This window comes from Pogona vitticeps, chromosome 3 (genome assembly GCF_051106095.1).
Source record: "Pogona vitticeps strain Pit_001003342236 chromosome 3, PviZW2.1, whole genome shotgun sequence".
Taxonomy (NCBI): Eukaryota; Metazoa; Chordata; class Lepidosauria; order Squamata; family Agamidae; genus Pogona; species Pogona vitticeps.
The window spans coordinates 128495944-128507949 of NC_135785.1; the positions used below are offsets into that span (position 1 = coordinate 128495944).

Below are 12006 nucleotides of genomic sequence, written 5' to 3' on the forward strand. Positions count from 1 at the left end.
GTGAGTGTGTTTATAAGCATTAAATAAATATGTACAGTGATACTGCACATTAGGAGTGCAAGAAGCTGTGAATGTTAGTGTTGACACGAATCAAATAGCTGGTTGCTGTTCCAAATCTATGATGGACTGTGTGGGTGTGTCTGCCAGGGTTAATGTGTGTGACGGAATGCCCCACGTCACTCCTGTCAATCATAGCTGAAGCTCAAGTGCAGGAGCCTATGAGAGGACAGGAGGGGTGGAGTCAGGGAGACAGGCAGTTAGAGGAGAGGGAGAAGGTGAAAGAGAGATTGAGTGAGTGGAGGAGAGAAATTGAATAGTCAAGATAGATAAAGAACTAGAGAAAACTGAGATTACAGTGGTGCCTCGCATAGTGATTGCTCCGCATAGTGAAGAAATAGCTTTGCAACACTGTTTTTGCGATTGCAAAAGCGATTGCTTTGCAATGGCCCCTATGGGGAAAATTCGCTTTGCGATGATCGCAGGGAAGCGATCATCGCAAAGCCCCCATTTTCGCACAGCTGATCGGCGGTTCCAAAATGGCCACTGAGTAAACAAAATGGCTGCCCGCTGTGTTGCCTCACTTTAGAAGCACCGAAAATGGCCGCCGCAATGGAGGATTTTTGCATACGGTTAGTTTTGGAGCCCATAGGAATGCATTGAAGGGGTTTCAATGCATTTCTATGGGCTTTTTAAAATCGCTTAGCGACTAAATCACTTAGCAGCGATTTCTGCTGCACAGATTAATGTCGCTAAGCGAGGCACCACTGTATTAATAAGTTGGTTAAAGTGAATAAATCAATAAAACAAATGAAGAATTGAATGTGTAACCAAAGATAAGAAGTTTTAATGAGAGATTCTACACAATGATTAAAAAGAACATCTGTGATTCAAATTCAAACTAAATAAACAAGTTATGTTGGCAGCAAGTGTCTGATTCAAGCATTGTTCAAGTGTGGATAAGGATATCCACTGGTGGCAGCAAATGAAAGAGAAAACACCACCAGAGTGAACCTTGGTTTGGGGAAAACAAACAGGGAACACTGGATGGAACATTACCGTCTGCAAGATTAACCTTCAATAGCTGGGGTCACAACATTCTTCTTCTGGAGAATCTGTTATGTGTCAGTCTTATGATGACTCCAGTTCAGTGGGAAATAAGGATGCTTGGAGCAATGCAGATAAAGATTTTGAATTGCAAGGAAGGAAGGGAGGGAGGAAGACAACTAAATTTTTATTTGCAAAATTGTAGCTTATTTTGTTGTTTGGAAAAGTGTACCATATTTCAAAGGATCATGGAAATTAGACTATGGACATTGTCACAAAAATATATCCACCACACAGGAACAAAATAACTCACAGTATCAATAGGAGCTCCCCTTTCTGTCACACAGTCAGGTAAACTTACCATGAAGTTACTACTCATATACTGTAATGGATTTTTAAAATTTCCGCAATCCACATGTGTGCATGTATTAGAGCTATAAGCAATCTCTTCTGTATCCTAGGAAGGGTCCCACCTCCACGTGTTCTATCTACGGATATTAGCAATATGATTTTTCAGGAATGGCTGTCAGATCTTAGGGGCAGTGTTACTGAAGTAACGTGTTCTTGTTGATGTTGGAGTGCTCAGGCTCAGAAGGGCAGAGCCCTGGCCATTCATTTTGCCTTTTTATTGAATTGCGGCAAGAAAAGGCTGAGCTAGTAAAATTCCTCTCGTTTGTTTGCCTATTAGGTTTTTGGGTAGTAGAATAAGATGTGATAAACCTGAGATGGGAGAGTGGTAGAACTTTCATCTCTATAAGCTGCAGGTGGCAAATGATAATTCTCCAGCCATTGCTTATATGAACCTTATCTCACAAACAAAAATTAAATCAAACACTCAGGAAGTCAGGGAGAATGGCTGTAGTGAGTGCATACTGCTTCTTGTTTTTTTGCTTTAATACATGCACATGCATACACAAGACATTTAATTAAAGCATTATATTCCATTCATCAGAGGAAAACTCTGTTTATTCATTTAATGACAGCTTATACTGTCAGATTTACACTTGAAAGATAGGACACAACAGGAAAAAAGATGTGGGAGTGATGGAGAAGGAAAGAAACAAATCTAATTACTTGTTCTAAGGCTAGGGTGTGTCTACACTCTCCAGTTACAACAGTTTGCTATCACTTGAACTGTCATGGGTCCATCCTGGTATTCATTGTTTTAACGAAACACTTAGAATTCAATGCTATGGTGTTCTAGTGCTCACCTGTGAACTACAGCAGAGACTTTAAAGTTCCCCCATCCATGCTTGGCTGGAGCCAGGTTAATTAAAAAGGTATCAAACGGTTATAAAAGTATAGATACACCCTTAAAGTTATACTTGTCATTGTAAGCAATTGCCATCTGAAGTAGAAGCAGCTGAGAGCCTGATGAAATGGCTGCTATTAGTCAACAACTGAAGAACTGCCTAAGGCTGGTCTGCCCACAGAGCCAATGGAAGAGTCCTGCTTGCCTTCCTTCTTTTGCTTGATATCATGTAGTGGAACACTGCTCATGTATTGTGCAATTCCATCCTCTACCTGCAGTCTGAAGTGGTGCCATCCTTTTTGCCCCCCCCCTCCTGCCCCTGAATTCTCCAACGTGTAAGAGGCATTCCCCATTGTGTGTTCCGGGTGGGGAACTACCTGATCGAAATCCCAACCTATGTGCGTCTTTGTCTATTGCATGTGTTCCCCATACATTAACTCCCTGTGAGAGTTAGATGTTCCGACGGTTTGCCTTTCATTTGTGCATCTCTTCTTTGAGGATGATCTTTATACTCTTAAGTTTCCTGTAAGAAGACTTCTGCTTCTACAAGTCAGTTGTAAGATGCTGACTTAAGACCACCTCATATTGAAAGGCAAAGTGTTCTAAATGAATGAAATTTGTAGTGTGTTTTAACAAAGGCCTGTTTTCTCATCTCCCCTTAGAGTTTGTTTCGGCCAAACTTTTGGGCAACCATCGTTCCCCCTTGCTTCCAACTGTAAACATGCCCCACGGGTACCAGGACTGACTGTATCCATTGGAGGGCATCACAACCTAATTGCAATTGGACTCCTCCCTCCGCACACCTCTCTTCCTAAGAGATGATGCATGATGGAAATTTAAAGCGCTGCACATAAGGGAAGCGCAATAACAGCCTCAGATGAGAACTTCCTAAGATGATCCATGGCCCTGTTTCCTAACAAGTCATTATATTTATTATTTTATGTGGGGGAGGGAAAGTGTTCAGGATTGACGGGGGACGAGGGGAAAGAGAGGAGGGGAGGGACAGGGAAACATTTCTCCCCCCCCCCCAAAAAAATCGGTGATTTCACGATGTTAATCAGCAACTTCGGTCTCACATTTCAGGGTATTTCTCTTTCCGACGCGCTCCTGGTCGGTTTGATGATTTTCAAGCCGCGGTTGATTTATGTACACGAAATCCTTCTTTCTCTCTGTCTGTATGTTTGCTTCCTTATTCTCGCCTCCCCATCACACACAGCACTTTTATTCCCCCCCCCTTTTTTTTACACAGCATTGGCTTGATAATAGTGAGCAGCAGAACCGTTCTGCATGGCTAAGTCCCCATTTCAAAGCCGCGCGAAGGAGACTTTAGATTGGAGACGAGGCTTCGGCGGGGGCGGGCGGGGGGAGTTGCGAGAGAAGCTGGGATTTGAATGCAAACGATCCGAAGGCTCTTTCCTCTGTTCCTCTCTCTTTCATTCCGTGATATTTACGAGCATCATAGCTCAAGAAAAAGGCTGAAGGTTATCCCGAAAGAAGCCCACCCCCCCCCCCCGTAACACACACACACACAGAGGAACACCCAAGAGATGAATCTTTAGATAATTTCTTGGAGCTTTTCGAGTTGCCCTCACGATCTGATCCCTCCCCACCGTACCCACGCACCTTCCTCATCGTAAATGATTCATGTTAGTCACTTACACGGCAGTCATTCACAATTTATAAATGGCAGCTTGGCTTCTAATTTATGAATCGAGAGATCAATGCTTTTTAAGCAATCAGACCTTTACCTAGTTCTAGTCCACTCTGAAAACCGGGGAGAAGCCAGCCGCCCTTGGGCGAGTCGATTTTCTGTTTTCTTTTGCAAGCCTCTTTTCTTTGCTGGTTCAGAAGTCCAAGGCTTCTCCAGCAACGGCAAACGGGGAGTACTGGCCGCACACACTCAGGGGCCAACGCTGTGCCAGCCTAGAGACACCGCCAAACAGGCTGGAAGGCTGCGACCCTGCGCTCGCCTCCCTTTGAATGCCAGGGAATTTAATTCAGACTAAACACACCTGGAGAGGCAGCCTTGTGCAGCGGGTAGGGCGTGGAACTAGGACTCCGGAGACCTACAAGCCATGAAAACTGACTGGGGATGGGAGGGGGCAGCAGTAGAACAACTCCTTAAGCATATCACACACTTTGAAGGCGCTGTTAGGGTAGCCACAAATCAGATGCAACTTGATGGTATATAAAGGAGACACACATAGGACCGGATTGCACCCCCCCCCTCCCAATCGCTTTTTCTCTCTCTGCCGATTTAAGTCCCTGAGTGCCTCAGGCTGACTCGGGGCCCCACGGGCTCCTCCAGTCACCCTGAGAGGCAACGCGAGGCGTTCCCCCTTTCCGAAGCAAACGACGTTTTGATCCTGGGGGAGTCGGGCGCCAGGCTATAAACCGCTCCCCTTAAACCCCCCCCCCCAATGTTTCTGGAAGAGAGGACTTTGCCGCCACCAGCCCAGACATATTCGAGGCAGGCTGCAAAATCCAAATGCCGGGACAAGAACATGCGGAAGCCATGCAATCATTTCCTTTCCGTGTGTATTTTTTGCCTTAGTTGTTTTTTTTCTTGGTTTCCTTCTGCTCGTGGAACGGCGTGGCAAAGAGGAATTTTGGGGAAAGATGCAGCCATTGAGGCAGTTAGCCAAAAAATGCAGCAATCTGACCCCGTAAACCTTCCTTCCACAACAGGAGCCGAGTCTAGAAATTAGGAATGTTGTACTGACCGTGTGCTAGAATGTCTATTTTTTTCTACAATCGTCCGTCACTTTTGGAGTTACGGTTACTTTTAATGCGACCTGTCAGAGCAAGAGATAATTGATATTTCAAGGCAAGCCCCCAATATTTTTACACCCCAAGTGTCGGAAACACTCTCGGCTGACGAAGGAATCGCACTCAGGGGAATGGCTCCATAGCTGGCCTGGGCGTCAAAGTTTCCGGACATGGTCGCCCAGCTTCTCCATCTCGACCGACGTCTCTTTCCTTCCTAGGCAACGAGGGCCGGAGACAGTCGCGTTTCCCGACGTCCGGGCAGTCACGCACCGTTCCGTGCCTTCGGCGCCCCCAGACGCCATCCTGCGGGGCGAGCCAGCGAGCCTCCCCTTCCCCTTCCCCTTCCCCACCAGGGCGCGCGGTTCAAGAGCCCCGCATCTCCGAGCGGTGGCGACCAACCCGCCCCGAGACGGCGACGGCGCGGCGTGCCAAGTAGGGAGAGCCGGGCGGCGGCGGCAAGGGGGGGGGACGCCGGGGCGTGGCGGCAAGGGGGGGGGCGAGCCCAGAGGAGGCAACTGACAGCGGCAGCCCATCGAAGGCGATCGCCTTCGCCCTCTTTCACTTGCTTTACCCATTTCTACCTGGGGAGGAATCGGGCAAAGGCCCCAGGGAGTCCTAGTGACATTTCCTGCCACGCCCCATACGTGTCAGTTGTAGTTATGAGGAAGGCGCCTGGATTTTAGATTCTTCTCCTTTCCAAAGAACGACGCGGGTCGACACTCGGAGCTTTTCGCCCCTTTTCATTTTCGCTCCCCGTCCCAACGGAAGACGGGAGGTGATACCGTGCACACCTGTCCAGTCTCAAAATCCCGGACTTTTTATGTTTACTGTGTGATCAACGATGGCCCCTCTGGGAGAGGCGGATCAAGAACTACCGGGGAATTCTTCATCCAAAGCCTACTTTTAAGGGAAAGGGCGAGAAAAGAGATGATGGGTAGGGAAGCGACGACAACAACAACTACTGCTGCTGCTGCCGCTCCTTGCTGCTAAGGTGACGCCGCCGCCGCCGCCGCCACACGTTGGAGGTAACTCGCCGCTCGTTCCGCCCGCGGTTGGTTCTCCAATCCATGACTCCGAAGCTTTGGGGATTCTAACCCCACCTCCCGGCAGCCTGGCGCCCGCTCCTCATTGGAAGAGGGCCTCGGAGGCCGGTCCTGTTCCCTCCCCACCATTGGCTGGCAGGGACTCAGGATCAATGTTTAAGCGGCAGCGTGAGGTGAATAGAGTCAGTCAGCAAGAGGCAGCGGAGGCCGGCGGGAAGGAGGGGGCGGCGGGAGCTTTGCGACTGCGGCAGAACGGGAGGAGGGGGAGGCGCTGCTGCTGCTGCTGATCCTCCTCCTTCTCCTCCTTCCAGCTAACTGTTGCATCTGCCGCCGGTTCCCCAGCGACTGTCGACGGAATCGAACCGACATGGATTTTTCAGCGGAGAGAGCCACACGTCCCTTGCCTGTTGGCTGACACACGGACCCGGCTGTGAGAAAAGAGGCCGAGGGGATTACATTTGAAGCGGGCAGGGCGGGGGGAGTTAGAAGGAAATTGTCAAGACTTTAGCCGCGTTCAAGAGATTTCAGGATTCGCTCCAGACACGTCGACCTCTGAATTTCTTTTCCTTAAAAAAAAAAAAAAAAAAAGCTAGAACTGCACCCTTATACGATACAGGGCCGAAACGCTGGAATCAAGACTCAGCCGTGGGTGTAGTTGTGTGTGTGTGTGTGCGTGTGCGTGTGCGTGCGCGCGCGCGCGCATGGATGAATGTTTATATTTCTCCTCCCTGCCATCAGAACTCTGGATGTTTTCTCACGTAATTCTCGGGGAAAGGGGCCACAAAGATACGGCAGCGAAACCACTCTTGGGGATTCCTGATGGCTTTTTTCTTTACGAGATCTTTCGGGTAAGAGGTACAGTAAAAGTGGATCGGCAGCCAACAGGCTCACCCGGGACTCGCCCCTCCCTCGTCGGTTGGATATATATTTTTAAAAAAATAAAAATCACGCTCTTTCCTCCTTTTCCTGTTCCCCGCTAGACATTTCTGGTATTAAACTATATTCTGTCGCCCCCTCCCCCCATTCTGTGTGTTTGCCAGCTTGTAGCAGGAGCAAAAGGAAGCCCTAGTGACTGGAGGCTTTTGATTCTCCTCCCTCCTTCCCCCCCCCCCTCCGCGCCAGCTCGATCTGATTCACCCAGCCGGCTTAAAGCACCTGCAGTTCTGGCTGTGGCTTCTACATTGATGATGGCCGAGGGCAGAGGCTGTTCTCTGAAAACCTGAGGTGCAGCGGATCATCAGGCTGGAAAGGGAGGGTTTGTGTTTCTTTGGAAAATCCTCCTTCAGCCAGCAGTAAATCGCTCCCGCCTCCCCAAGAAAAATCCAGGCTGCCTTTTAGAAAAGCACAAAACCTATTCCTCATCTTGCAGACGCTCTACACGTAGGAAAAGCTGGTAGTATGCACCGAGGAAGGGCACGGTGATCGGCAACATCTGCTGCAATTTCCTAGCCCCCCCCCTTTTCCCGATTTTGAGTCATTTGTTTCTTTAAAGAAGAAAACATGTAGCCTAGGCTGAGCGGTGAGCTTCCCGGGAAGAGGACGAAAGTGGCATTTGTGGGAGGGAGAAGCCAGGAAAGCAAAAGGAGAGACTGACGGCGCTGCCTTGTGAATGCAAAGGCTGTTTTCCCTTTTAGAGAGAGACTCCTCCGTGCGTGTGTGAGCGGGAAAGAAGGCGGGGGCGGGCGGGCGGGCGTGTGTGTGTGTGTGTGCGTGTGTGCGTGGCGTTGTCTCCGTCTCCCCCGCACCACCTCTCTCGCTCTCTCTTTTTTAATCTATGCGCCCGGCCATGAGTTGCCTGTTGATTTCCTCTTGACTGGCAAAGACGGGGAGAGCGGGGGGGGGGGAGAGCGAGAGAAAGACCGAGAGGGAGGCAAGCAAACTGAAATTAAACTGCATCGAGCAAAAAGTGCAAGGCTCCTCCAGACACGCACAGAGGCAGCAGCGAGAGGCGGGCAGGCGGGCGGGCGAGCGATGTGGCCGCGGCGGCGGCGGCGGCGCCAGGAGCAGCAGCAGCAGCAATAGCAGCAACGGCGGCGGCGGCGGCGGCTCCCGAGCTCTTGTGCAAGCCCCCCCCCCCCCGCCCAGCGTGCCTTTGGTGGGGCTGGCTTTTTACATTTGTGATCTCTTCTCTCTCCCCCCTCCCGTTTTACCAAGAGACCTTCTGCAAATCCGGAGGAGGGTCGGCTCTGGAAGGGATGTTCTAGCTTTTCCTTTTCCAAGGAAGAACCACGAGGGGAATCTGGCGTGGAGGAACTACAAATCCAGAGGGACTCTTGATATTTTGATTTTCGATTATTGTTATTATTTTTTTGGACCGGCAATTTCTCTCTGTTCCGATCCTTATCATCGGCTTTGTAAAAGGAGGCGAAACGTGTCTGTCTGTGTCTGTAGCTCTACGTGTGCGAGAGAAAAGCAGGGCGATTTCCCGATGGCAGGCAGCGAGATGCGGCTCTCCGCAGCAGCCAAGGCGGCGAGATTAGATCTCTAAATGCAGCAAAACCCTCACTGAAGGGAGGGAATAAAAAACAAGACGCCTGCGGAGCCGTCAGACATCGCTGTCCATCTCCTCCTCTCCCCGCAACCCTCGGGTGCAACCGACAAGACTTGGCCGAGTAACTCTGCCCTGCCTCCTTGCCTCGTTCCCCCGGCATCTCCTCCACCTCGGCTCCCTCTTTCCCTCCCTCCCGGTCTCTCTCGAACTAGCCTTAGCTGTTTACAAGTCGCCTTGGATCAAGACGCCGTTTCCTTTCAAAAGACACAGACGAGTGCCCCTCCCCGTCTTTTGGTGCGATTTCACTGCCGATTTACCAATCTTAGTTTTTTTTTTTAATTTATGTTTGGTGGTTTGAAATAAATCACTATTCTTGCGGATATTTTTCTCTTTCTTTTTGATTCCCATCGGAAGAGAAGCTGGCTTTATATTTCCTCATCTCTCCTCCTCTCTGAAGTTGGACAGAGCAAGTGGGAAACTGCAGCAGGAACAAGGAGGGTGGAGGGGGGGGAGGCGAGAAAAAGGATAGAGAAACGCTGGCTGAGGCGTTGCTGGCTACCCTGATCTTCCCCTCCGCACGTTTGTCAGCTCTCTCGACCGTGATGCCGGGGTTTTGCGAATCTTTTAGAGCAACAGGTTCTGGAACTTGAAAAGGACGGGGGGGGGGGAGAGAGGAGGAGGAAGGAGGACCAGAGACGCACGACGGGCAGGGCTGGGAAAAGGCGAAGGCAGCCCGGCTTGGGAGAAGGCAGCCCCGTTGGGTGGGCTGCCGCGCCGTCCACTGGGATGTACCCTTCGCTCTGGTGTTTATTCCTTTGCTGGGCGCCCGCCCTGTCGCTGAAGAACCTGAACTATTCGGTGCCTGAGGAGCAGGGCGCCGGCACGGTGATCGGCAACATCGGCCGCGATGCCCGGCTGCAGTCCGGGGCCGGCGGCGGCGGCGGGTCCCCCTCGGTGGAGCGCGCCCGCGGCGGCGGCGGCGGAGCCAAGGCCACCTTCCGCGTCTTGGAGAACTCGGCGCCGCACCTGCTCGACGTGGACGGCGAGAGCGGCTTGCTGTACACCAAGCAGCGCATCGACCGCGAAGCGCTGTGCCGGCGGAGCGCCAAGTGCCAGCTCTCGCTCGAGGTCTTCGCCAACGACCAGGAGATCTGCATGATCAAGGTGGAAATCCAGGACCTCAACGACAACGCGCCCGCCTTTCCCTCCGACCAGGTGGACCTGGACATTTCGGAGAACGCGGCGCCGGGCACCCGCTTTCCGCTGGCGAGCGCCCACGACCCGGACGCCGGCGAGAACGGCCTGCGCACCTACTTGCTCACCCGCGACGACTACGGCCTCTTCTCGCTCGACGTCAAAGCCCGCGGCGACGGCACCAAGTTCCCGGAGCTGGTGGTCCAGAAACCCCTCGACCGCGAGGAGCAGAGCCACCACACGCTGGTCCTGACGGCGCTCGACGGCGGCGACCCGCCTCGCTCGGGCACGGTGCAGCTCAACGTCCGCCTCATCGACTCCAACGACAACAGCCCGGTCTTCGAGGCCGCCGCCTACGTGGTCGAGCTGCCCGAGAACGCCCCGCTGGGCACCGCGGTCATTGACCTCAACGCCACCGACGCGGACGAGGGCACCAACGGCCAGGTCCTCTACTCCTTCAGCGGCTACGCCCCCGAGCGCGTCCGCGAACTCTTCAGCATCGACCCCCAGACGGGCCTCATCCGCGTCAAAGGGAACCTCGACTACGAGGAGGGGGCGCTGGTCGAGATCGACGTGCAGGCCCGCGACCTCGGGCCCAACCCCATCCCGGCCCACTGCAAAGTCACCGTCCGCCTGGTCGACCGCAACGACAACGCGCCCACCATCGGCTTCGTCTCCGTGCGCCAGGGCGCCCTGAGCGAGGCGGCTCCTCCGGGCACCGTCATCGCCTTGGTGAGGGTGACCGACCGCGATTCCGGGAAGAACGGGCAGCTCCTGTGCCGAGTGCAAGGGGACGGGAGCGGGGGGGACGGAGCGGTGCCCTTTACCCTCGAGGAGAACTATGACAACTTGTATACTGTGGTGACCGACAGGCCCTTGGACCGAGAGGTGCAGGATGAGTACAATGTCACGATCCTAGCCCGAGATGGGGGCAACCCGCCACTGAACTCGACCAAGTCCTTCTCCGTCCGCATCCTGGATGAGAACGACAACCCACCCCGCTTCAGCAAGAGCCTCTACGTGCTTCAGGTGCCTGAGAACAACATCCCCGGTGAGTACTTGGGCTCCGTCTTGGCCAAGGATCCTGACCTGGGCCAGAATGGCACCGTGTCTTATTCTATTCTGCCCGGGCATGTGGGTGATGTCTCCATCTACACGTATGTGTCTGTCAACCCCACCAATGGTGCCATTTATGCCTTGCGCAGCTTCAACTACGAACAGACGAAACACTTTGAATTCCATGTGCTGGCCAAAGACTCCGGCTCACCCCACCGTGAGAGCAACGCCACGGTCCGTGTCACTGTCCTTGATGTCAATGACAATGCCCCCCTGATCGTCTTGCCAGCGCTTATCAATGACACTGCTGAGCTCCAGGTCCCACGTAATGCCGGCGTGGGGTACCCTGTTGGCACCGTTCGTGCTTTGGATAATGATTTTGGGGAGAGCGGGCGCCTCACATATGAGATTGTTGAAGGCAATGAGGAGCACCTTTTTGAGATGGACCCAACTAGTGGGGAGATCCGCACCCTCCATCCCTACTGGGAAGAGCTGAGCCCTGTGGCTGAACTGGTGGTGAAGGTCAGTGATCATGGGAAGCCCAGTCTTTCTGCGGTAGCCAAGCTAATAGTCCGGGCCTTGGCTGGTCCTCTGCCTGAAGCAGGTGAGCCCCAGGTGAATGGGGAGCAGCATCGACGCCCCCACTGGGACTTATCCCTCCCCCTGATTGTCACCCTGAGCACTGTGTCCATCATCCTTCTGGCTGCCATGATCACCATTGCTGTGAAGTGCAAACGTGAGAACAAGGAGATCCGTACCTATAACTGCCGCATTGCTGAGTACAGCCACCCCCAGCTGGGTGGAGGTGGCAATGGGAGCGGTGGGGGAGGAGGCAACAGCGGGAGCAAGGGCAAGAAGAAGAAGATCAGCAAGAATGACATCATGCTGGTGCCCAGTGAAGGGGAGGACAGCCGAGGGCCCCTCAACGTCATGAATGTGGTGAGCAGCCCCTCCTTGGCCACCTCACCCATGTATTTTGACTACCAGACCCGTCTGCCCCTTAGCTCCCCGAGGTCTGAGGTGATGTACTTGAAACCAGCCTCCAACAACTTGACTGTGCCACAGGGACACGTGGGCTGTCACACCAGCTTCACAGGGCAAGGGACTAACAACGTCACTGAGGCTCCTGCGAGCCGGATGTCCATAATTCAGGTAGG

General features: G+C 52.8%; 1 protein-coding gene across 12 annotated transcripts in view; it reads left to right on the top strand.

Annotated features, from left to right (window-relative positions):
- Window positions 1-5611: 5611 nt before the first annotated feature.
- PCDH17 (protocadherin 17) overlaps window positions 5612-12006 on the top strand; it is a 317366-nt gene continuing 310971 nt past the window's right edge. For 6 of the 12 annotated variants that reach the window (XR_012085374.2, XR_013543703.1, XM_078390731.1 and 3 more), the window contains exon 1: window positions 5612-12001. Coding sequence is in view for 10 of the 12 variants with exons in the window: in XM_078390731.1 (XP_078246857.1) it covers window positions 9386-12001 (2616 nt within the window). In the remaining 2 variants the exon portion in view is untranslated. The remainder of the gene's footprint in view (window positions 12002-12006) is intronic. The other 6 variants (XM_078390729.1, XM_072994756.2, XM_078390728.1 and 3 more) reach the window with 5 other exon arrangements.